Below are 27,431 nucleotides of genomic sequence, written 5' to 3'. Positions count from 1 at the left end.
AAAAATACATTTTGACACACAAGACCGGCACATTTATTTTGTTGGCAGCCAGCAATCATTAGTTTAATCATTTAAAACAATGGCAAGAATTATGCTTACATTAGCGGTTTTCATATTGTTAGTGCTGAGGGGTTAGTTGTAACACAGCGTTAAAACTAACCCCGCTGGGAGAAAATATTTTCAAGCCTACCAAAAAAGTTGCTAAGAGCTGCAGACATATTTCAAAACGATGCTATGTTTTAGTCAACAAGACACTGATGACATACTATTGGTTTTGGTATCTTACAAACCCAACTCAAAAACCGAAAAAACGTGTGATGAAAAATTACTTGCGGGAGATCCGTTTGGCAGTGTGAAAAAATACCATAAAAACGAATTGTTCAACCCTGTGCACAACCGCCTGTGTTACAATTAACCCCACGTTAGTTTGTGACCGTCTTATTCATGGTCCAGCTTAAAGGGATAGTTTACAAAAATAACTCTCATTGTACCAAACCTATATATAGTGGGGGAAATAAGTATTGAATAACAAAAAATTTTCCAACGAGGTTATATTCACATGAAAATTTCACCAGACATCAGTATTAACTCAAGGAATCCACAAATATAAGGAATTCACGAAATTAAAGTCCATAAATAAAGTTATGTGCAATAAAGTTGAATGACACAAGATAAAAGTATTTAACACGTTAAGGAAAAGCTAGTCACCAAGGCAAGGAACCAGCTAAAATCCATAAGTATTTAGAAAGTAATTATATTTCCTATCTGTGCAAATTATTATCAGCTGGGTTAGGAAATTGATGAGCTATAAACATTTTACAACATGTATACAAATGTTCAATTGGATTCAAGTCAGGGCCATTCTAACACCTTGATTTTCTTTCTCTGAAACCAATTGAGAGTTTCCTTTGCTTTATGCTTTGGATCATTGTCCTGCTGGAAGGTCCAACCATGCCTCATCTTCATCATCCTGGTGGATGGCAGCAGATTCTTCTCAAGAATCTGCCGGTAAAGGGATTAATTTATCGTTCCTCCTTCAATCACATGAAGTCTGCTAGTACCATGCGAAGAAAAACCCCACACCATGAAGCTTCCACTTTCAAAATTCATTGTTGCTGGTTGATGATAGAGTGATGATGTTTCCACTTGCAGATAATGGCCCCAATGGTGCTTACAGAGGAAGATTCAGAAGTTTTGAAATACATCTGTATCCGATTCCATCAATATGTTTTGCAACGAGAAGGATTGCGAAGGTCTAGGGAGTGTTCTTTGCATTTTCCCATCATGAGATGTTTTTTTTGTGTGATACTTTGGTAACGAAAAGCCTTTTTTTATACCTCATCAATTTACTAACCCAGCTGATAATAACTTGCACAGATAGGAACTATAATTACTTTCTAAATATCTATGGATTTCAGCTGGTTCCTTGCCTTGGTGACTTTTTTTAGTGTGTTCAATACATTTTCCTGTGTCATTCAACTTCTTGAGTTAATACTGGTGAAAATTTGTACTTAAATGTACTTAAAATATATCGTACTGTGCAAAAGTCTTATGCCACTTTTGTGTCCTATTTATTAATAGGGAATTCTTACACAGAAGTATAATTAAATTTTAATGGTGCTTAAAAGAGTAGTCCCATGCACAATTCCCTAAAATTTTCATCTCTTTTTCACAGATTCGGAATGAATCACGATGGCGTTGGCAATGCATGTGGGGTGCGCAGTCAGGAGACCGCTAAACTCATGGCTGCCCACATCACCATGAAAACCAACCCCTTCGTCTGGTCTGCCTGCAGCCGCGATTACATCACCAACTTCCTCGAGTGCGTCTGGTGCCCGGCTCTGAGATCAATATTTCCACTTAGGCGTACTGTTAAACCTGCCTTTAATGTGATTATATAAATCATAACTGAATTTCAGTATTTTACATTTTTAGCCAGAACATTTTGGTATTAATACTTGGGAATTTTTGACCCAAATTGACAATTCAAATAAGGGATTATTTAGCCTAGTGTCACTTACAACACAGGCACTTTTGTCACAGTTTAGGTGTTTTAGGTTATTTTAAGGGTTAAATTTAGCATTTCTTTGCTTTTTGATAGAATTAAAATTGTACTGTATACAGTTTGTCAAAAAATTGTCCCCTTTTGCCTTCTAGATATATCAATGTCAGTCAACCACTAAAAAAATAATGTTCTATCACTAAGTATAATTCAAAGCAGCTGCATTCTCATGTGGTACTACATGTAAATACCCTACAAAAGTGACAGAACAGGTTAAGACCTAAATTAAAACTCCTGGGTCACCATCAGCTGGGACAGAACCTTAAAACTTTGTATTAGCAAATCAAATCCTTAACACCATTACTTTTACAGCTTCCTACACACCCCTGTTCTCCTTTGTTTTTCAGCTCTGGCATGGGTTCCTGCCTGAACAATGTGCCACCCAAGCAGGAATTTGTGTACCCTACCACAGCCCCTGGCCAAGCCTATGACGCTGACGAGCAGTGCCGCTTCCAGTACGGAGTGAAGTCTCGTCAGTGTAAATACGGGGTACTTGCTTTTACTCAGTGCCAACATCGTTCATTCAAGAATGGAAATCATCCACTCAACCCCAAGTTGTCTTTTATCCAAGACCAAAAACCAAAAAATGCTTAAAAGTTTTTTTTTACATGGTGACGCAGAGTATTTTTCTGCTCGATGTATTAGACCACAATTGGGCTTTAGAAGTTAGATCTTAGACATGAAAGATGTTTTTGTGAGTCATACTTTTTTGAGCAACAAGGAAATGCGTATTTCATATTGACATTTCAAAACACTAATTTAAGTTCAAGTGTTGTCTTTGTATTTATGTGAAATTATGTGGCTGAGGTCCTTTATGTGCTCTTATATTCCCATGCAGTAAATCATTTAGCATCTCTCTCTTCTAAAATCTGGACCAGATGGTAGCTCTACCTTTCGCTGGCCATAACATTCCATTCTTTGCTCCCCCCACCAGACTTCAGACCACTAGCATTCTGCCATTTTTGTCAAAAGCCACAAGATGGTCAAAAATGTCACTTGCTCTTTCCTCTGCCAGCCACATTTGACCTTTCCACCCTTACAGACTCTCAGCCGAGCTGTACAGCAGACTGTAAAGTATGCCATACGTGCTCTTACAGAGTTCAGACTTCAATATTGTCTGTTTTATGAGATGCCAGTGCAGGAAGCTGAACATCTGGAGTTAGATAATACACTTCAGATCAGCTCTTATTGTTACTATGTAGGCTAATAAAGCAGGCAATTATTGGCTAAGTCTGAAATGTGTTCCTTAAATTAGATTCAAAGATGAAAGCCTGAGGACATCATTGGATAAACAGAAGTTAAGAGATAAGAGACATTTACAGTATTGCGTAAACGTACTGTGCTATCACCATGTTTGCTTTTTTTACTTTTAATATTGTAATGTTTTTTTTATTTAAGTTTTATAGTAATACCATGTTTTGTATATTCCCATATCCTCTCGAAAAATCACTTATTACATCGAAACAACTGCATAGTCACGTTAAAATAGTTTGTTGGTCCTATTTACAGTAAATAAGCATCAGTGGCTTGTTTCAATGCTTCAGTGTTTACAGTCTGTTTATGTTCCATTGCCTGAAGTGGATTTGTTTAATGTCTTGTGCGTGTATGTGTGTGCTCAGGAAGTGTGTAGTGAGCTGTGGTGCATGAGTAAAGGGAACCGCTGCATCACCAGTAGTATTCCAGCAGCCGAGGGCACCATCTGTCAGACCAACACCATAGAGAAAGGGGTAAGTGCACAGAAATCTGGAAGGAGGCCAGAAATACCAGAACACAGCTATATTAAGACTCAGGAAATAGCTGTCTGGCAGTTTAACCTATTTTTTTTTGCAAGATAAGCATATAAACAATTTCTTTTTGATAATGAAATGTTTTTGTAAATCTAGCTGCTCTATGTACCATAACAATTAAGGCATTTATGTATTTTGTATATAAAGAGTTCAGATGTAAAACCATCTTTAGTGCGCCTAAAAATGATGAAACTGAACCACACTTTAGGAGGCGCTGTGATCCATGTCACTGTCACATTCACGTTGTATTCAGGTCCAAGTACTTGCAAGGGACACAAGTTTAAATGTGATCCACGGTAGTTTCGTGTGGCACCATTCATGCAATTCATCACCTTCCATGCACTTAGAGGATTTTGCTGAAAAATCGCTGTGGAGTTTAGTTGATTCTGCCTCCAAAACAGTATTTCTCAATGGATTAAGCAAATTTGAAGCTTCAGCATCTGAGCTCCGTATATATTGTATATTGTACCTATTCTACATATTTTTTTATATTGTACTGTATATTGTCCAATGACAATTTTTATTTTGTATTCTTGTCTCATGTTTGCTGTTTATTTTTCTGAAAAGCTGCTACGTGGTCTTCTTTTCCATTCTATTCTATTCTATTGTAACATTTTATGTTGATCTATATTTTCTCATTAGTGGTGTTACAAAAGAGTTTGTGTGCCCTATGGAACTCGTCCTGAGGGCGTGGATGGTGGATGGGGTCACTGGTCCCCATGGGAGGAGTGTAGTCGTACCTGTGGAGGTGGAGTCTCATCCTCTGTTCGCCAATGTGACAGCCCTAGGTGGGTCAAGGTCATGTGTTTTTTAAATTTTATATGAATACATTATCTTGTAGGGCTGCCCAATTAATCAAAAATCTAATTGGGTTTACAATTACGGGTGAAATAATTACATAATCGGCAAAAGTCTCAAATTGCAGCTCTTCATTTGTGCTCATTTCTGTGCATTTTGGCACTATGATGGGGCCCAAATACAGTGGTAAATCATTGATTTTAAAAAAATTTTGTGTCCTTTAGCCATTCATTTTGGACTTTTTACTAACAACATAACTCCCAAAATTATTTGTTAATTATATTAAATTATTTATTTTTTGTTTAGAATTCACCATACAGCTGATTCACAGAAAGTAGATAAACTTTAATGTTAAATCTTATATTAAACAATAATAACTGTAATCACAATATCAAGGTGAATAATCAGCAATTATGATTTTTTTTTCATAATCGCACAGCCCTGTTATTTAGATACAACCCCTAATCAGGAAAAGTTGTGACACTGTAGTAATTGTGAGTAAAAAAGGAATGGAATAATTTCCAAATCTCATAAACTTATATTTTATTCACAATAGAAAATGGATAACATATCAAATGTTGAAAGTGACAAATATTGGCTCATTTTGGATTTCATTAGAGCTACACATTCCAAACAACTTGGGACAGGTAGCAATAAGAGGCCGGAAGGAGGAGGACCAATGTTTAGCAATAGGAATGTTGTCCCATTCTTGTCTAATACAGGCTTCTAGTTGCTCAACTGTCTTCTTTGTCGCATCTTCCTCTTTATGATGCACCAAATGTTTTCTATGGGTGAAAGATCTGGACTGCAGGCTGGCAATTTCAGTACCTGGATTAGGGCTGGGCGACATGGGGTTAAAATTATATCTCTGTATATTTTGCTATATCTCGATAGGCGATATATATCTCGGTAGGCTTTGCGTGAAAAATACCCTCCCCAAAAAACTACTGCAAAACAAATGTTAAAATCCACAAGGTCTTTTATTTTTTGAAGTGCAAAGAGGTAGTTCACATAGGAACAAAGTGCTTCTGCAACATTTAAATGGATAGTTTACCCCAAAATGAAAATACAGGCATCATTTACTCACCCTCATGTTGTTACAAACCTGTATAAATTTCTTTGTTCTTATGAACACAAAGGAAGATATTTTGTAACCAAACCATTCGTGTACCCCATTTACTTCTATAGCATTCGCTTTTTCTACTATGGAAGTGAATGGGGTCCACTAACGGTTTGGTTACAAACATTCTTCAAATTATCTTCCTCTGTATTCATCAGAACAAAGAAATGTAAGCGGGTTTTTAACAACATAAGGGTGAGTAAATAATGACAGAATTTTCATTTTTGGGTGAACTACCCCTTTAAAAAAATATATACAAAAATTATACTTTAACTATAAAATAAAAAAATACATATTGTCTTCTTTTTATTCAAAAATAAAACAACTCAACTTAAGATATTAAGTTTTTTCTGAAAACCCTCAGGAGATAAGGGTATTTATCCTGGAATAACATAGGTTTTAGGCGTTTTAGGAGTAAATGGGTTAAATATGAGAGAAAACACTGTTGTTGTTACACAGAAAACTACAGAACACGTGCGCTTGCACACTGCATCATAGGGAGAGAGAAAGCTCTCACATCAAGAAAACGTGTGGGTGTCTGTGTGAAGCACTACTGCTAACCTTAGTTTAGTCGTGATCAGTGTTTGGAATAACGGCGTTTAAAAGAACGGCGTTACGTAACGACGTTCATTTTTCAGTAACGGGCTAATCTAATTAATTACTTTTCCCGCCGTTACAACGCCGTTAACGTTACCGGACGTTAAATGCGGTGCGTTACTATGCACTGACTTAACCTGTGTGATCCAAACGCAACCCTGGCTCACACAGCTAGTGAGGAGGTAGGTTAATAACGAGATAAGCGATTATGATTGGCTAAGGCAGAGTAATGTGTTTCATGGTAGCCAATCAGAGCCAATGTTGTTTTACACATGCCAGCGCACGCGCCTGCGGCGACACACACACAGGGCGAATTCCAATCGAAAGTGATGATCACTATGCCCTATTCCCTTCGAAGATCAAATCTCTTGATGTATAAACTCTAGATAAAGTTGCGCAATGTTGTCTGATAGTGTGGCTAATTAAAAAACACTTGGTGATAAAATACAGCGTCTTTTTCTGTTTATTTGGATTTTACATCCCCTTCGCGAAGTGCCCTTCAAGGGCGCACAAACGGCATTTGGAATTTACCCACACACACGCAACAGCTAAACAGAGATTCGCGGCAGCAGAAGAGATGGCGAGTCAGGAGGAGCAATCCGATGAAAAGTTGGCATTTTCAAGGTGGAGATATAAGCACTACTTCAAATTCATTGTGGTCAAAGCAAGAACGTGCATGTAATGTGTACATTATGTCCGGTAGCGAAGACTTTGTCGACATCCGTTGTAAGCAACTCTAATTTAATGAATCATAGTGTTAAACTGTTTACTTTTTTAATGAAGAAAACGAAATACAGCAGCCTATGTTTTCCAGACTATTTATCTCAGTTTGATTTATTTAATTTGCTACAGTTATTGCAAACACACTTTATATTATTTAACTGTTTACTTTTGAAGAAAATCCCTGAAGTACAGAATGTCTATCAGACCAGTTGTCTGACATTGGGAGTTTGATTCATTTAATTAAGAATACGACTACAGAGCAAACACACTTTTTGTTGTTTAAAAGTTAACTTTTTGTGAACAAAACACTTGGAAGTACAGGTTGTTTACTTGACCAGTTGTCTCAGGTTGAGAGAGTTTGATTTCATTTAGTTTGCTGAAGTTATGCACTTTATATGGTGTAACTGTTTACTTTTCTTACAAAGATAATACTTGAAGTGTAGGATAAAACTCTTGCTGTCTGTTGACGTGCAATAAATATGGAAAGTTATGTATGAACACCTGTCTGTTCTACTCATTTCAACTGACATGTGAAAACTGCTAAAAAAAATACAAATTTTTTGACATATAGCAACTTTTTTTAACCGTAACGCAAATAGTTACTTTCCCTGGTAACGAGTTACTTTTATTATAGAGTAATTCAGTTACTAACTCAGTTACTTTTTGGAACAAGTAGTGAGTAACTATAACTAATTACTTTTTTTAAGTAACGTTCCCAACACTGGTCGTGATAAACAAAATAAGTCGTCTTCTCTGTCAGTAACATCCGTGACTGACGACATTTACGCGAAGAAGAAAGTTTACGGAGAAACTGACATTAAAGCACTGCCACCTTTTCACTGTAACGAGAGAGAGACGCGCGAAGCGCTTCACACAACGAGAGAGAGAGAGAGAGAGAGAGAGAGAGAGAGAGAGAGAGAGAGAGAGAGAGAGAGAGAGAGAGGCGCGTTGAGCGCTCGCAACAATGAATTTAAGCCGTTTTAAACAGTAAAATATACATGTAAATGGGAATCATGGAAGATCTATTCGTGGTGGGCGCCACCATGTTAAATGAGACACACGCGAGGGGAGGGGGTACAAAAGCAAGGAGGCGGGGGCGAGCACAGCACACAGAGAAGGCAAAGTGGCGAAATCAGAATTTAATATAAACATTATATCGATATATACGATATGCCAAAATCCATTTCGAGCTTTAAAAATATATCGATATAGTTTGAAAATCGAGATATCACCCACCCCTAACCTGGATCCTTCTTCTAAGCAGCCATGATATTGTAACTGATGCAGTATGTCGTCTGGCTTTGTTATGTTGGAAAATGCAAGGTCTTCCCTGAAAGAGACAACGTCTGAATGGGAGCATATGTTGTTCTAGAACTTGGATAATCCTTTCAGCATTGATGGTGCCTTTCCAGATGTGTAAAGCTGCCCATGCCACATGCACTCATGCAACCCTATACCATCAGAAATGCAGGCTTCTGAACTGAGCGTTAATAACAGCTTGGGTTGTCCTTGTCCTCTTTAGTCCGGATGAAATGATGTCCCAGTTTTCCAAAAAGAACTTCAAATTTTGATTCGTCTGACCACAGAACAGTTTTCCACTTTGCCACAGTTAATTTTAAATGAGCCTTGGCCCAGAGAAAACGCCTGCGCTTCTGGATCATGTTTAGAAATGGCTTCTTTTTTGACCTATGGAGATTTAGCCGGCAACTGCGAATGGCACAGTGGATTGTGTTTACCGACAATGTTTTCTGGAAGTATTCCTGAGTCCATGTTGTGATTTCCATTACAAGCATTCCTGTATGTGATGCAGTGCCGTCTAAGGGCTCGAAGATCACGGGCATCCAGTATGGTTTTACGGCCTTGACCCTTACGCACAGAAAATGTTTCAGATTCTCTGAATCTTTGGATGATAATATGTCCTCTAACTTCAAACCTTTTGCAATGTTTCTCTGAGATACTCAGAAAGCTTTTTTTCGCTGCACCAATGGGACATTGGTGATTATCTGCCCATCTTGACTTCTGAGAGACACTGCCCCTCTGAGAGGCTCTTTTTATACCCAATCGTGTTGCCAATTGCCTAATAAGTTGCAAATTGGTTCTTCAGCTGTGTATGTACACTTACATTTTCTGGCCTCTTATTGCTACATGTCCAAATGTTTTTGGTATGTGTAGCTCTCATGAAATCCAAAATGAGCCAATATTTGGCATAACATTTTAAAATGTCTCACTTTCAACATTTTATATGTAATCTACACTCACCTTAAGGATTATTAGGAACACCTGTTCAATTTCTCATTATTGCAATTATCTAATCAACTGATCACATGGCAGTTTCTTCAATGCATTTATGGGTGTGGTCCTGGTCAAGACAATCTCCTGAACTCCAAACTGAATTTCAGAATGGGAAAGAAAAGTGATAAGCAATTTTGAGCATGGCATGGTTGTTTGTGCCAGACGGGCCGGTCTGAGTATTTCACCATTTCTAGGGTTTACAAAGAATGGTGTGAAAAGGGAAACCATCCAGTATGCGGCAGTCCTGTGGGTGAAAATGCCTTGTCGATGCTAGAAGTCATAGGAGAATGGGCCGACTGATTCAAGCTGATAGAAGAGCAACTTTGACTGAAATAACCACACATTACAAACAATGTATGCCGCAAAGCATTTGTGAAGCCACAACTCGCACAACCTTGAGGCGGATGGGCTAAAACAGCAGAAGACCCCACTGGGTACCACTCATCTCCACTACAAATAGGAAAAAGAGGCTACAATTTGCACAAGCTCACCAAAATTTGACGGTTAAAGACTGGAAAAATGTTGCCTGGTCTGGTGTGATGAGTCTCGATTTCTGTTAAGACAGTTGGGCATCGTTTAAATGCCATGGCCTACCTGAGCATTGTTTCTGCCCATGTCCATCCCTTTATGACTACCATGTACCCATCCTCTGGCTACTTCCAGCAGGATAATGCAACATGTCACAAAGCTTAAATCATTTTAAATTGGTTTTTTGAACATGACAATGAGTTCACTGTACATAAATGGCCCCCACAGTCACCAGATCTCAACCCAATAGAGCATCTTTGGGATGTGGTGGAACTGAAGCTTCTTGCCCTGGGTGTCCATCCCACAAATCTCCATCAACTGCAAGATGTTATCCTATCAATATGGGGCCAACATTTATAAAGAATGCTTTCAGCACCTTGTTGAATCAATGCCACGTAGAATTAAGGCAGTTCTGAAGGTGAAAGGGGATCAAACTCAGTATTAGTATGGTGTTCCTAATAATCCTTTAGGTTAGTGTATATTCTATTGTGAATAAAATATAAGTTTTTAAGATTTGTAAATTATTCCACTCCTTTTTACTCCAAAAGATTACAGTGAATTTTTACTTTTTCTAATTTGGGGTTGTAGATTATAAGTGGTGAAAAAAAGCTTACTGATTATTATTGATAAAAAATTATTTACACTCATCTTGTGTTAAAATGTTTTGTCATTTTGATGAAATATAGTAATTTTACATTATTTAAACATGAATATGGACACAATTAATAATGGTATGTAGGAACAGTACAGCATGTTTTTGGCTTTGATTTCAACACTTTTGTTAACGTATATTATTAGATGTGTTTGACTTCATTCAGTGACGCAAAAAACAAATTGTGAAAGACATCAAAGTCTCACAAGAGCGATTATAAAAAACATATGCAATATTTTGATGTCATCCACCTTTTAGTTCTTGCTGCGCCACATGAAGTCGAACACTCCTACTGTTATAATGATTGTCCCAGCCTATTCAAGTACTCACTCAATCATCATATAGAGAAGCCGAGCATCTAGACAGGACAAAAACAATACAATAAACAGTCACCATTTTTTCCCTTTGCAAATAATGCATAAAAGGGTGTTTTCACATATACACTGTTTAGGTCGACCCAAATGACGTGTCGCTCCGAGTACGGTGCGTTTGGGTCAGTGTGAACACAACAGCCGCACTCGGGTGCGCACTAAACGACCGCTCCGAGACCGCTCTAAACAGGTGGTCTCGGAGCGGCTGTTGCCGAACTCTGGGGCGACCCACCTGTGGTGTGAACACTGCTGGACCTCGGGCCGAACCAAATACAGGAAGTTCTCCACATGTTTGAGCCACTGGGCTTTCGTTGTGACGTGAGCCGGGTGTTATATTGTGGGTTAACAACAAACAAGCCAATCCTGGTCCGTTGCATAGAGATTCGCTGTCTCCTTTACGTTTGAGCTGATGATTTTATAAATGCATAGCTGTCCTCCACACACAAATAGTGACATTACGGGCTTTTAGCAAACGGCTCCGTGAGAAAGGCTTTAATAGAACAGCTACGCAATTTCGCGTTAAAGCAAAGAAACTTCGCAAAGACGTGCATCGTTTATCTCCACATCTTGATAGCTGCGCTCTCCCTGTCAAGCTGGTTGTCGTGGAAACGTGGGGGTGGTCATAAGACGGTAAGAGCTATCAGAGACCAATGACAGCGCTGACCGTTGTCACATGGTGTACGGTGCGGCATTTCGAGTAAAGTAAAAAATATATATATGTGAACACGGACCGCACTAACTGAAAAATGATACAATGTATTTTGGTGCGCTCCGAGGCCGCACCACGGTGCGCACCAACATATGTGAAAACAACCAAAGACTCCTAAAGACTACAGAGCTAATCTCATTGTAAAGTAATTGCAACTTATTCCAAACACAGCCATTGTCACGAGTCAGACTCTCATGTCATCATGTTTTTTAGTGATTTGATTGCTTATGATGTTCTAATTCTCAGCCCATTGTACTTGATGAACCTAGCTATTGACATGCCTGAGGAAATCAGAAAAACTAACAGATAGACAGGCTGAATGAAGTTGTCTGGCTGAAATGAGTTTAAGCAGAAGTGATTGTGTAATTGCGAGCTACTTTGAATTGCACTCAGATGTTTTTGACGCCTGTGCTTGTGCAGGCCAACGGTCGGAGGGAAATATTGTCTGGGAGAGAGGAAGCGGTTCAAGTCCTGCAACATTGATGTGAGTTTTAAACCAACATATCACTTACTGTTTCTGTCTGTCTGTGTGTGTGTGAAGACAACATTTGAAGAGCTCAGATGCAAAAGCCACTAAACGCCACCAATTAAAAAAATTAGATAATTATATTTACCAAATGCTTTCGGCATGTATTATACATTCATCAAATAATTTTATTTTAAATCCGCTTAATCCCGGCCTCAGGCCTTTGAGAAAAAACGCTTTGTTGGCAGAATCCATTAAGTGCCTGATAAAAAAAAATGCTCATTTACAAGAAAGCATATTTTGAGATGCACTCTTCATTTGTTCCTTACAAAAGGCTTACAAATGTATCTTACTTGTAAAAAGCTTTAAAGTTTGTGGTTTCTGCTTCTGTATCAACATATTTCAAAAGTGTTTAACAGAATGAAGCTGAGTTTTGAAATGCATTGGGTCAAATATGAAGTTTTATTCTCTAAAAGAAGAAAATTATTGAAGATTTGTCATGCTCCACTCCTTGACTGACTGATTTTTTGTGTGTCTGGAGCAGGAGTGCCCGCCTGGATCCCAGGACTTTCGGGAGATTCAGTGCTCAGACTTTGACAGTGTTCCTTTTCGGGGAAAATTCTACACCTGGAAACCGTATAGAGGGGGTAAGTGAAGATTTCTAAACCACCTGTTCTGCCATCATAATTAGAGATAAACCGATATATCGGGCCGATATTTGCGAGTTTTATGTGTATCGGCATCGGCCGATACGTGGCTGCCGTGTTCGCCGTTTTTTCTGGCCAGTGCTGGAAGCCGCAAGTCTTAAAAATCTTAAAATACATCAGTGCCCTGTGTTTTGCCTCAAAATGGACACAAGTAATGTTTTTAGTAAGGCAAGTTTGTTAAAACTAGTTATATTTCTTAATTAAACTAAGCTCTAGTCCTAGTTTAAGATAATTCCTGTCCGGGAAACCACCCCTATATATATTTGTAGTAGTAAAATGCTAGAAATCAATATCCTTTGCTGATGGTTCCTCGTCATTGTGGAGAGTACAGTTCATGGTTCCATAGCACCCTAACCTGTTTTTACTATTTGTTAAATATAGTTTTTTTGTTAAAGTTCAATAAATGTTTTTTTTTTTTATTGAGACTTGTAACATTTGGGATCATCATTGTGTCATTTTTATTTTGTAAATTTAGTGAGCAAAAGCAGTATCGGCTCAAGAAAATCGGCAGCCTGTATCGGTCATCGGCTAAGGCTGATGAAACAAAAATCGCCATCGGCACTGAAAAATCCAAATCGGTCGATCCCTAATCATAATGGCAGACTCCTGTACAATTATATAAATGGGTGTTTGTTTTCTTTTGAAGCTGTACCAAACAGGCCAAAGTATAAAAGTTGTCACTGGGACGGTACCTTTTAAAAGGGCCTAATATTTTGTACAGATGTGTAGACCTTTGATGAACCAGTATTTACTTCGAAAGTACCAATGTGTAGCTTTTGAGGTACCAATATACACATTTTTGGTACAAAAGTATACTTTTTTTGAGTAGTTCAGCTAATAATATAAATTCTGTCTTTAATTGTTTTGAACTTGAGTCATTTTTGACCCATATGCTTTAATGTTTTAACATGATAAAGAAAACTTTATTTGAGCTCTTTTCTAAATGTGACCCAGTGTGTAAAAGCCCATCTGAAGTAATTTTTTTGTGATTTACTGTTACTGTTTACATAAAATCATCCTACAATAATGTAAAGAACAGTCAGTGACTATACCTTTGATATATCTTGATATATTAAGTATCTTGATATATTATCCCGTGTAATAAGCGGGATAATGCCTCTACATTATCCCGCTTATTACACGGCTACTTGCCACATAAGAAAAAAAACTGGACATGAATATGAATTTTAAACATTTTATTGGCATATTTGTTTTAAATTAACATTTTTATCCTTCCGCGAAACTTTGCACAGATGCATAAAATGATCGTAATACCTTATTAAGATCCCCTGCTTCATACTTGTCTGTCTCCATTTTTTTCTCTTTAACCAGTCTTTGAGAAGTTTTAATGCCCATTCTGTATTTTTTTGTGTGTTGGCTTCGTAGCTGTCATGCTCTATTTTGTCAAGTTCAGTCTCAGTAAGCTGTCTGTGTCTTGTCGTGGTTGTCGAGTGTTTGTCACAAGATGGCGCCAAACAGACAGTAATCTTTATTGATCTTTATTGGCGCGGAGCGATTTTACTCGTGCAAGTAGTCCGGCTATGCGTTATTATTTTGGAGCGGTTATTATTTGAAAAGAACGAACCTGCAAATGTCTCAACTGACCAATCAGAATCAAGCATTCCAGAGAGCCATGTAATAAAGATATTTAAAGTTGACTGAGTAAGGCCGTGTCAAAGATTGAAATCAATGTGAAATAAATTGTTGAAATCAAACGATGATGCTCCTAAACTCATAATTCGATTATGAGACTGAATTTCACAAGCAGAGTCACATGAACTGTAACAACATCTTATGTGACTGCATCTGCCAAACTGACAATTCCAACATTATGAATGTGACATTTGCAGTCAAAACTTGTAATATAATTTCTTTGAGAATGCATTTATTACCAATATTATAACCATCTGTTTATATTTTTTTATAAACCCGTGATGACAGAGTCCAGACATCAGAAAAATATCAGTCTGTTCTCAAGATTTCTATTTTAGATGAGGGAAACATGCATGGTTTATGGATGTGACAAAAAAGACACACGTTTTTGAGAGACAACACACTTTCTGTGAATTAAAATGTACAAACCGGAATCAGTAATACCCAATAATGGATGGCTTTTCAAAAACATTTAATTTTTATTTTATTTTAAGTTTAATGTTTATTTTTATGAGGAAGAAACTGCATTAGGGGTGTGACAATTCTGAAATTTGCACTTAGAACTATGGAACCTAATAAGAGAGACTTTGCTTTAGGTAGGTAATGGTTAGAAATTTTGCGTAAAAACTTTACTTTTGATGATAAGGTTAACATTTGCATGGAATTGCCCATCAAGACTAAACATATAAATAGTACATTTAATATAGTCTATAACAACAGCTGTTAAATATGTGTCAGACCACTCTTTTGGTTTGCCATAAGGTCAGGTAGAAGATACACCTTACAGTAGACCAGCATAGCTGAAAATGTGACCTGTGAACTGCGGTGCTGAATGTACCGAAATGTATCTCTTGATCTTTTGAACTTTCAGTTTAGTTACCCATTTTGATTTGATTTGGAAATTTTTAAGTGACTTAAAAAAGATTATCTAAGACTGTTTTATGCTTTTGGAGTTGGCGGACTGGACCACCATGCTCCATAAAACCCATCTATACCCTGGAAAGAGAGAGCGAAAAATACAGACGATGGTCTGGCATCCATATGCTGAGCTCTGCACTGCCAGCTTTCAGACTTCCCGGTTGAAGTTCTTGCTCTTGATGAGTGTAAAGCTGGCTGTCAAGGGCGTAACTGCCTTTAATGTGCCCCTTTAATAACTTTAATGACTTACAGAGATAAACCAACTGCACGCTTCCCAAAAGTGCTGCTTTCATCAAGTCAGCTAATATTAAAATGGAAATCCATTACAGCTGTTAAATATGTGTCAGATCACTGACTGTGACCATCACAGTCAGACAGCAGATACACCTTAGACCTGCATCTTCTGTTTACCTGTTCACCCCATCATCTTTGTTGTGTCTTTCTGTGTGGGCCTGCATTCCATCTTGCAATCAAATAAAGCGTATGCAAAAAATAGTGCGACTTCTCCTGTAAACGCAGTGCTGGTTGTATAAAGCAGCTTTTGGCAGCTATCTTCTCTAACTTCTCTTTTCACTGTGAAAAGTACATTTCCCACAACAAAGCAGGCACTGTCTTTCACTATTAAAGCATGTTGTTAATTAAAAAACCCTCACACCCTGAACACCATACACTCCAGTGAAGCTCTATAGCCACCTTCTCAAAAATGTACTTTTGCTCTGCCAGAGCAAAGTCTCATGGGACCTGTAGTTTCCATAGTATGACTGATTCAGTAAGCTTTTATGTTTTTACAAGCACCTAGGACCTTATCAGATTAGTCCAACACTAACAGAAAATTGGCATCGTATGAACCTGCAACCTTTCATTAGTAGCTCAAAAACTGCCCTCCTTAGGTCAATAAAAAAGTAGTGGAATTGTTATTTTCAGCATGAAGACTGTAGTACGTAAATGCGATACTACTGTTGGGTCTTGTATTTTAGTATCGTCATTCCCAGACAAAGGGGAACAGGTTCAGATCTACCGGCTTTTCAAGCATCATATTAAAGAGAGGCCCCACTGCGAGGCTTGGGGCAAAATAACTCACTTGTACCAATGTCTACAGTAAGTTGGATTAGATTTGATTAACTCTTTGATCTCCGACACAGGATCAAAAGCAGGCTGAGAAGAGTGTGGTGGCAGACAGCATGTGTAATGGGAAAGTTCATGTTTCACAGTGTGCACTATATGACTGTATTGCTCCTGTAGCTTAGCTGGTAAAGCATGGCTTTAACAATGCCAAGGTCATGGGTTTGGTTCCCAGAAAACATACGAAGTGACAAAATGTCAAACTTATATACATTTCAAGTCGTTTTGCAAAAAGTATCTACCAACTAAATAAATGTGACCCGTGCTGGCAAAATGAGTCAGAATGTGCACTTTTGCGTCTTATTTTGAGCTACAGGTGATAAGTACAATAAACACCCCAACCTTTTGAAAAGCACCCCCACTCTGGCCCAAACCATGAAAAGACCTACTTTCACTAAAATGGTTGTTTTTACTAAACCATTTAGAGTATAAGCATAACTATGGGATCATTAGAGAAGACAGTTTGAGCTTCATTTTCCAGATTTCAAAATTATTAAGTTAATTAAAAAAGTTAGAGACTGAAGTACATTGGAATAATTTTTTTTGCATAAAATCTTTTTATTACTAAAAAACTTAAGGATAAATATGTGTGTGTAACCTAGAAATGCAATGAGCCCAAAGCCACAAGTCTAAAGAAGTTATGTTTCACGTTTGAGGTCAAAAGGACCAAAAATTAGGTTCTTGCAAGGGTTTTTGTAAGACTAGTCAATGGAGGAACGAGCGAGTCAGATGATGTCACTATATTTGACAGCGCTGTTTGGATATTATGTATTATACTCCCGCCTACTTTTAGAAACAAGTTTGACTGTTGGCTTATGTGTTTAGCTGAACCAACTCATATACTCGTATACAGTGTTACGCAGTAAAAAGTCCTCAGATTGTATTACAAGACGTTCATGTGAAATCTGATGTAAACAACAGACTATATATCTATATTTCATGGATTATACAAATTTGTGGACAAAAATGGTCATTGGATGTATTCTATTAAACGGTTTTCATGGGTTATTCACAGATCTGAAACAGACTAGATTCGACTTGCGATCGTTATATCAACTCAAAGGTAAGAAGTCCCATTTATATTTAGAATGTTGTCATCTGGACTTCTGTCACAAAATACTACATTTATGATGCTAGAGCATCTGTATCTCAAAACGGAGACCATACACTAATGCTAAACCTGTATACCTTTTAAACGATGTATAGTAATGTACAGTAGGCTATGTAGATCTTGTTAGCAGCGTTAAAAAAATGGCGTCATGCCGCCCAAGAAATTAGTGTGCATCGAGAGGTTAGGCCCTCGTCTAGAAGTCCCAATGCTCTAAATCAGGGGTCTCCAACCTTTTTGTGAGCAAGGGCTACCACAATGGATAAAATAATCTGGAGTGCTCCTTTTTGATATAGTCTACTCAAAATTTTTTGTTTTATTTTATTTTACTTGTTGATATGTTTTATCATTGTTTAAACTGAGACTATTAATTGAATGTGCTTTGGTGGGTACCTCACAGACTCTGGGCGGCAGCCTGGGGCCTGCGGGCACCATGTTGGAGACCACTGCTCTAAATACTCATTAAACGTCTAAAATAATCTTTATTTGCACGTTTATTGAGAGGTGTACTGTCCTAAATGCTTAATCTAATAAATAGATATTTGCATCCACATGCGTGTCTGACATTTTGGTTTCGGTTTTAAAACTTGCAGAAATTAGAAAATAATGGGCAGGACTTTAACAACGTTATTAAGAGAGATAAAAGTTGGAACCTGATTGATAAAAGAGTTATTAAGAGTGACAAGGCTCGAAAACGATCTTCCTCGCGCTGAGTGACAAAACATGCACACAGATGAGGGAGTGAGCGACTCTGATATGTACACACATAATTACAATATTTAAAATATCTGTTTTGCCAAGAATTCATGCAGATATAATCTGTTATGTTAATTGAATGTTTGGTTAACTGTTGAATAAAATCTGATGTGCAACACATTTTAAAGCTGTCTGTCTTAATGTCAATCAAACAATAAAAGAAAGAAAAAAGTTCAACATATATTTTCCCACAGATATTGTTTTTGACTTGTGTGTGAATTATCATTAGTTTTACCAGTGATTTTAAGATATGGATGCGGTGATTTGGTTTTCAAACCTTTTGAAACTCGATTTTTCTCAAAACTGACTTTGCTGACTCTAACAACGTCAAATAGGTGTAGCAGTGACTTTTTGTTAGATTGCCTCAAATCATATATTGCTTTGAAGTTTTTATAATAGCGAATGTCGAAATATAAATAACTCATTTTTGAAAATTTGCTCATTACGACTCATTTTGCCAACACGGTTCACAAATGTAAAATGACTGGTCAAGTTCAACTACTTTTATTTGCTATCATTGCTGTGAATGTTTGGCCATTGCCAGCATATGGACGTGTTGTAAATAACATATATTCTTTATATAACTTTAGCTAGCCTGTTCATTTAGATATTATGCATTTATCAGATGCTTTTATCCAAGTTGACATACAGTGCACTTACTTTATGTTTGCTGGAATGAAACCCATGACCTTTTGCTCTGCTAATGCAATACTCTACAAATCGAGCTAAATGATCAAAATGCTCAGTAAATCACTGTGACGGTACAGTAGGTGATCTGAAAGTAAAAATTACCATAGAAGACAACATTTATGCTAATGCCTGGTACCCGTTGTGGCATTGCCCCTAAGATTACAACACATACTTGCATTTTGAATTGCATTGACTTTTGGAAAATTGAGCTTTCACATTAATACAGAGTAGGTTTTTAGCCTAACCTGTGCTCTTTTGAACTGACAATTTTCTTGCATATCTATATATTTCTTTTTCCGATTTCCCCTCTTTTCCTCCCCCATCTCATACACATTTTCTTCTTTGTCTCTGAGGGAATGTGCTGAGGGAGAAGATTTTCCATTTCAACGTGCTTCATTTTCTGTTTCTCAAATTTGTAGGGCCGTAGCAGAGGAGACAAGGGGGATAAAGCAGATATGTGTGTGTGTTTGTGTGTGGATTTTAATCAGATTCAGCTGCTTGATATCCATAAGCAAATCATTTAAATATCTACTTCCTCTGACTCCGTCACCCCCCCATCTTGGGCCCCCCATCCTTCTGCTACCCAAGGATGTATCAGCAGTGGAAGAATAAACTAAGTTACATAAACCACACAAGCTCATTAAAATACCACATGCAGCCATAGGACTCTACAGAGTGTTGGCGGCTGTCCCGTAGAGTTAGTAAAGTTATAAAGCTCAGTTTGGCTGCATATGGTGTTCACATGTGCCTATTGTTAAAAGCCCTTTAAACAAAGGAGCTAATTTGCCTGCATTTGTTGGCAAGTTGTGCATTGTGTAATGTTATAAAGTTAACCATTCATAACACATGGAGAGTCAGCTTTATACAAAACAAAACATGAAGTGTTTTAGAATAGCATATTGGCATACCACCAATGTGTGTGTTCAATTGAAAGATTGGGGTTTAAAACTTAACAGCAGTTTCATTTGTCATGTACTTGTAGTAACAGGATCTTGTCAATGTCTTTTTAAATAAAAACATTGTAACATCTAAGCTTTAAACTAAATGTTCATACAGGACACATATGAAGCTTATAACGATATTAACTCTTTCACCGCCAGCGTTTTTTAAAAAAGTTGCCAGCCAGCGCCAGCGTTTTTCATGATTTTCACCAAAGTTTAATGCCTTCCAGAAAATGTTCTTCTTTAAATATATAAACATACAATATACCAAATGAAAGAACAGACCCTCTGCTTTCAAACAAAAAAACCCCGTTTCATCCTACCTTCAGTGATTCTTTTGTAATCAGCTTTTGAATATGGGTAGGTTTCTGCAAAAACACCACATTTTGAGCAAAAAGCAGAGATAATTCCATTTTTGTGACGGACTTTTCATAGAGATCCCATTCAGAGCGATCTTTAAAACAGACACGGACATGCAGCCGCTTGCCATAGGGCAATACTTCCGGGTTTAAAAAGTTGTACATAATAGCGGTATTGTGGAAAGATGGAAAATCTCGTCATTGGCGGGGAAGCGTTTTCTCTTAATTGACGAGATATCTCGTCAATGGCGGTGAAATTGTTAAGGTTATCACAGACTCCCTGTAAAAAGTAAAAGCTGTTCTACCACTTAAATAAAACTTAATTCTTATAAAACTTAATAAAAATAAAACTTAAAATATGTCAGCTCATGACGACACGCACCATGCGTTATCACATATTTTTTTCTTTTAACTGATAATGTTAATCGGTCATAAATTCTTACCTTCGGTTAATGGTTAAACTGTCTATATGAACATCCCTAGGCTTTACCCATTGAAAGTTGATCCTACTTTTACTTTTTACAGTGCAGATTACTGTATTTTCATATCAAGTATTAATCTTCAGTCTCAGATGTTTTAAATAAAAAAGACATGCATGTTAGACACAATGTACAAAATTGATAATAATTGAAATTCAGTATAATAATAAAACAGAGCTATAAAAATCTCAGATATTGTGCACTTTAAAGTATCGTCTTATTTGTGTCTTGGCACATAAAAGTAGAAACGTTCAGTTCCCACTCTGAACCTCCAGATGACAATGCTCTGTTTAAGAATAAGACCAAAGTCTCCATTTGCTTTCTATTTTAAGTCAATTAAGACATTAAAAAACTTTCCATCGTGATTTGTTTTTTCTTTTTTCATCGGATGTACTGCAGAATCAGCATGTGGCACTTTATTCAGTGACTTATTTACTTTCATCCCTATATCTTGTTAACGAAAATCTGCCAAGCCACCTCTTGCTCTTCGTATTTGCAGCATGTTTCTAACTAAAGATGATTGTTGTGGTGTGATGATTTGCGCATTTGGCCGCAGGTGGGGTGAAGTCATGCTCGCTGAACTGCCTGGCAGAAGGCTATAACTTCTACACTGAACGCGCTCCAGCTGTGGTGGATGGCACGCCATGCAGAGGCGACTCTTTGGACGTGTGCGTTAATGGAGAGTGTAAGGTAAGAAGTTTTTTAGATGACACCGCTTGAAATCGAATTGAACAAAATAGGTTCTACTTTTAGTGATTGACATGCACATCCCTCAGTCTCTGAACATTTGTTTGGAGGTTTACCGTAACAATGTGGTGCATCCTGGTTTTAATTAAATAAAAATCTTTTCTGACCCTTCAGTCATTTACTGACAAACAGGTGCTCTTCTAGAGACTGTGTCTTTATGTACATGTACGTTTCAATCAGTTCCAGTCAGCTCTGAAGGTCCTGTTCAGATTTTTGAAATGGCACAGAACAAAATTAAACAGGTCAGAATGAAACAGCCCATTTGACACATGTCAGATCGAATGAATGCATTAACAGCGTCAAGCACATTTAATTAATTACATACGTTAGGAAGTTGAAATCTCTTGTTGTTTCCGCGCTTGCTCCTTTGGGCCGAGTTGGGCTGCTTTTATCCCTGTGCTCTCGTCCAGACCGACGGTTCTGTTTATCAATTCAGTTCAGCCCAGCCTCGTTCTGCTGTATTTTGAATGTTTGGAGAACTCAATGACCCTCCAAATCCATCTGTCCGCAGTACAGGCAGCTGAACATGATCACTGTGGTTCTCCCTCTCTCCTTGCCTTTCGCTCTTAATCTTTTTGCTTTTTTTCTTTCTCTCCTCTTTTATCTATTTATTTTGTATTGTGTATAAAAACAAAGGTCAACAGGGGCAGAAATTAATGTTTGCAGCCTAATTGCCTCCAAACCAAGAGTTTTAGTTTGTTGTTGTGAGAAAATTCGTTACACATTTGCAGGTTACGGTATCTAGGCCAGGTCAACAAGTCTTTGGGGCTTAAGTGGGATTTTTTTGTGAATTTGCACAACCCTGGATTTGGAAGGTTCTCTATAGGCAGATATTCACAAAGTATTTTTTGTCTTACTTATAAGATCCTCACCACAGAGCAGTGGTTTCTTGAACAAACTCAAATGTTTGCCAACCAGAAAGTAAAGTTCAAGATGTTGGACAGCCGTAGTCACCCTTTGTTCTTTGCATTTTTCCACATATAATGAAAGTGAATGGAAGCTGAGACTGTCAGTGGCTAACATTCTTCCTAACATCTCCTTTTGTGTTCAACCGAAGAAAGTCATACGGGTTTGAGAGTAAGTAAATAATGACAGAATTTTGGATCGGCGATCCTTTAAAAATGTCTGGATTGTGCGCATGTTTGGCCCCTTTTATTCCTGTTATTTAGCTGACACTATTCATCAAAAATGAAGGCTGAAAAGTACTTTCGGTAATAGTTTGTCTGGAAAAACCTGCTGTTTTTTGCACAGCGGTTTTGTGTCGGTTCGTTTCGCGTGAGGGTGTGCAAAGAAACATCTGCAAATTTTTTTTTACATAACTTTCCCACTGGCAGTCAACGCTGACCTTTGCTTTGACCTCTGACCCCTCTACATATTTTGTACCTATTTGCAGCATGTGGGCTGTGACCGGATCCTAGGCTCAGATGTTCGGGAAGACCGCTGCCGTGTTTGTGGAGGAGACGGGAGCAGCTGTGAGGTCATCGAGGGGGTGTTCAATGACTCCTTGTCCGAAGGAGGTACTGAGCGTGTGCACTTTGTTTTCAACTGGAACTATTTGTTTCAATATGTCCAAAATAAACACAGTGCAGAAATACACAGAGTTTCCACAGACAGTTCAGGTTTTGGATAAACATGGTTTGTCTCATGAAATAATATTTTAGGTGTTAAATACACCCTTAAAGGCAATTTAGTACAGCTTCTATAGCTGTGGATTTACAGCTGGTGTTAAAATACAATCCACTTATGTTTCACTAAAGCTCATTTAATTACAAAGTTGGGTGCTAATATATTCTTCCTGTTATTTTAACTATAACTTTAATACTTTATTATTGGGCCTGTGTGCAGGTTCATGCCTTTTTTCGTTGATGTTTTTAAACTACTTGGGGACCTTAACTTGAGCCATCACATTGGTTCTTATGGCGCTTTTCCATTGCATAGTACCCCACGGTTTGGTTTGGTTTGGTTTGGGTCAGGTCGGGTCAGCTCACCCCACTTTGGCTTGGTTAGCTTTTCCATTGAGTTTAGTATCACTTCGTAGTGGGAGGGATTATAGGCGTGTCATTAAATTTGCGCTCTCTACTGCTTTGACATCAAACAAGTGAGAGCGTCGTTGTACATTCCCATACAATCATTTATTTCTCAGTCCACCACAAATGTAAAATTGACCACCACAAATAGAGGTTTGCACATTGCATTTATCACAACCTCATCATCGACGCGCTCCGCTGAACCTCATTTAATTTGCATTTAAGCATACATGCGGATGTGCGCATCGCGAATGTGCTACCACAAACTGCAAGTCTGGAAAAAAACTGGTATGGTGTTCCTGATTCTCAACCTGTGGATGTTTTTCATCACTAAAAGGGAGTCTGGGAACATATGGCAGAGCACAAATGACAACATGTTAGCTTGATACAGCGCAAGCTAGCTAGCAGTAAAGGTAAAGCTAATCTTTTACATTAAAGCAATGACGTTGGTAGTGACGATTCTCTCGGACCAATCAGTGATATACAGTGTCACGCGTCACGTTTTGCTATTAGCTCTGCTTACTTGAAACCCCAACCGAGGTGGTACTAAAAAAAGAGTATCGGGTACTACGTACTGCACCCAATTGAAACGCCCCCAAAAGTAAGCTGACCCGACCCAAACCGTAGGGTACTATGCACTGGAAAAGTGCCATTAGATACCCCACTTCAGCTCAAAGCTTTGCAACTTTTTTACATACCACCCACAATTGACCTATCACTAAGCCCCGCCCCCTTTGTTACACTTCGAACTCGGTCAAACATAAGGTTGCAAGCGTTTTTACAATGGGAGCTGCCAGTTTGAAAACCTTGTCACAGAATGTTTTTGATATACTTTGGACACAGAAGGACCACCTCTCATCGTTGAACATTCAAGTGGGACTTAAATATGACACAAAGGGATATTATTATGAAGATTTTAATATAAATATGATGGGAAGGGAGATTAATTTGGAAGTGAGGGTTTACATAGCACAATGCAAGCGGGTGAAGCCTCATGTTACGGTCGTCACGATCGCAGATGACATCAGTATTAACACTGTTTATGTACCGCAGGTTAAACAGTTTACCATATTTTCTGGACTAATCAGGTGCGACTTATATGTCAAAATTATTTCATATGATCCAAGAGAAACCATTCCCATCTACAGAGTCCGCTCTATGCTGCACCTGTATTTATGTAATTCAATGTGGAATGACTTCTGGAACTTTTTGTGTTAATTTAGCCTATTCAGCCTCCCAGGTATGTTCGATATGCTATTGTGTTTGGTGAATAAATGGTAATGTTACGTTAACATGTACGGACACCTATTCAGCCTGCTGTTCTGTGTGCCATTGTTTAGTTGAATAACTTGCCTTTCCAGATTAAATGTCTGTTCTTCGACTTTGATTTTGTGAAATCATTTTCTAAATAAATGCAACATATATATGTTTTTTTTTTTTTCAAAAAGCATTTTTCACTGATGCAACTTATACTGCAGAGCAACTTCTAGTCCGGAAAATACAGTAAAATGGAGAGGCACTGAACTTTAGCTAACGTTAGCACAAGCTATCTAACTAACTTAATTCACCAAAGGCATAGGCTGTTTTAGTACATAATAATTGGGAAAAAGTAAGTTTTGATGACGTTAGCACAGATAAAAGCATTGTTTCTTCGACCTACCTGTTCCTAAATGTATACATCCTTGTTGCTCTGGACATTACATGTCATTTTGCTCTGTCTGGTTTGGGTTTAGAAAATGGAATAAAATAAATTTTTATTGTCCATCCTCCCAAGATACCTGGGATAAGTTCCCCAGTAGGGCTGGGCAAAAAAAAAAAAAATTGCTGCAAACATTGAACGTAAGATTAACGTTTATCAAATTACTAGTCTTCATCACTAGATGTCATCCTCTTTTTTGCCTTGCGCGATGTTACCAAGGAGCCTGTCATTCTTTCATTCAGTCCTTAAAATGGCAGTTTTAGGTGCTTCATTGACGTTGATGCCACTTTCACATAAAAAGTAAGAGGAATGGAAGCATGTTAGATTTCGCAAGCAAGACGACAACGATACTGTTGTGGTTTTTAATTTCTTTTTATTAATTACCCACTTGCAAACTTATGTTCACTGTTGTTTTTTATTAATATAGTATTTGTATTAAATCTATATACATTGAGTTGAATCGAGAACTGAGTATAAAAACCAACCCGAGAACCGGAATCGAAAATTGAACCGAGAATCAAAATCAAATCGATTTGATAGCTTGTGAATCGAAATTGAATCGATCTGGAACATCTGAATTGATACCCAGCCCTATTCCCCAGGCACATTGTTTTACCATTTTGGCAGCATAAAAACAAAAAAATCCATGTATGCTTATGATTTTACAATGGTTTTCTATGCCGCTGAAACCCGCAGTTGTCAGAGTTCCGGTCCCAGCGCAACTGATACTCAACTGCCATTGGCTCATCTGCGTTCGAGGGGTGGGGCTTAGCGATAGGTCCATTCTGGTTAAAGCGGTACAGCACTTTGCAAGGTGTATACAAGTTAACTTGTGGGAGCAAGCTTGTCTTCTATGCAGATAAGGTTTGTTACAGAATGCCCTAGATATAAGTGGGAATTTCAATTTGTATTTGCCTAAACTGACATCCATGTGATGATGACATTTGTGTATAGTTTATAGTAATCATTTTGGAATATTTTGAACCTTGGCTTCCAATGATGAATATTTTGCTGCACATGTTTTTTCCGTTATGTCAGTTGCATTTTCATGCACGGTGCACAGATTTATTACACCAGTGGCCATGTTTGCACCATGACCTGAATTTTTTAGTGATAGCAGCATAGAAAGGACGTGCAAATAAACATCGCTATTAGCAAGCAAAACTTCCCTTGGAAGAGAATAATATAATGTAGTTACAGTAAGTAAAAAAAGTGAGTCTCTCTTCGTTTTGCTCTTGTTAGTAAGCCTCAATTGGGTAGTTCTCTCCAGATCTCAGAAATGTGTGCTTGTGACACACTTTGAGGTACTGGAAGGAGCCTTGGCCGGTTCCCATGGTGTCTGGGGGAGTATTTCAAGTCTTGGATGTAACCCATAAGTCTAAATGAATTGATGCTTCTTTGAGTGGCCAGAAGGGAGACTATTGCTCCTTACTTAAGTATGGTACACAGACCTTTAAACCCGCTGATAATCCAGCTTTCCTGTTCTCCAGTCAGAGCTTCTCAGCCTGCATCCAGCAAAGTATGTCATGAGATGGAAAAGTTAAATGCATTGAGAGTATTGTAAATGCAACTTGCACCTTGAAGTGTGTAGATGGCACACTTCAGACTTCATGTCCTGAAAGGCAATTTAATTCAGAACAATGTGTGTGGTTGTGTAACGTACATCATGCTTCAGGTCAGGTATGTGTTGGACAGCTGCCTCGCTGTTGAGGGGTGCGCAGGGACCCCAACCGTTCTCTAAAGGCGATTCATAATTACCTGCTCACATGCAAGGACTTAGCCTGTTCTTCGTCCCTTGAAAGCTGTAATCCCTGAAATACAGGCCATGTAAAATTCTTTCCTCCAATTCGCTTTAAAATATACACACTGTACTTAGCTTTGTTAGCTGATATGATGATATATACTTTGTATATGAAGTTTTGGTTATAAAAAAACACATTGCAGGAAATATGAACCTGTCTGTGAAAACACAGCTAACTTATTATTTGTGATTTTACTGTTTTCTACATAAAGTCGTCATTCATAATGTAAAGAACATTCTGTGAAAATATAAAGAGTTTGGTTCCAAAACGCGATAAACGTCATAAAAAAATTAGTTACCACCAAAATAAGTATTGTAT

The 27,431-nt window shown here is 37.9% G+C and overlaps 1 protein-coding gene across 1 annotated transcript in view; it reads left to right on the top strand.

Annotated features, from left to right (window-relative positions):
* adamts10 (ADAM metallopeptidase with thrombospondin type 1 motif, 10) overlaps positions 1-27,431 on the top strand; it is a 63,079-nt gene that overhangs the window by 24,260 nt on the left and 11,388 nt on the right. Inside the window, exons 10-17 of the mRNA XM_065246783.2 lie at positions 1,676-1,822; positions 2,410-2,551; positions 3,682-3,789; positions 4,492-4,637; positions 12,060-12,123; positions 12,650-12,752; positions 21,395-21,528; positions 22,979-23,102. Coding sequence (XP_065102855.1) covers positions 1,676-1,822; positions 2,410-2,551; positions 3,682-3,789; positions 4,492-4,637; positions 12,060-12,123; positions 12,650-12,752; positions 21,395-21,528; positions 22,979-23,102 — 968 coding nt within the window. The remainder of the gene's footprint in view (positions 1-1,675; positions 1,823-2,409; positions 2,552-3,681; positions 3,790-4,491; positions 4,638-12,059; positions 12,124-12,649; positions 12,753-21,394; positions 21,529-22,978; positions 23,103-27,431) is intronic.

This window comes from Paramisgurnus dabryanus, chromosome 11 (assembly GCF_030506205.2).
Source record: "Paramisgurnus dabryanus chromosome 11, PD_genome_1.1, whole genome shotgun sequence".
In the NCBI taxonomy this organism is placed as follows: domain Eukaryota; kingdom Metazoa; phylum Chordata; class Actinopteri; order Cypriniformes; family Cobitidae; genus Paramisgurnus; species Paramisgurnus dabryanus.
Note: the sequence above shows the minus strand (reverse complement) of the source record. Positions and strands in the feature narration are given on the sequence as shown.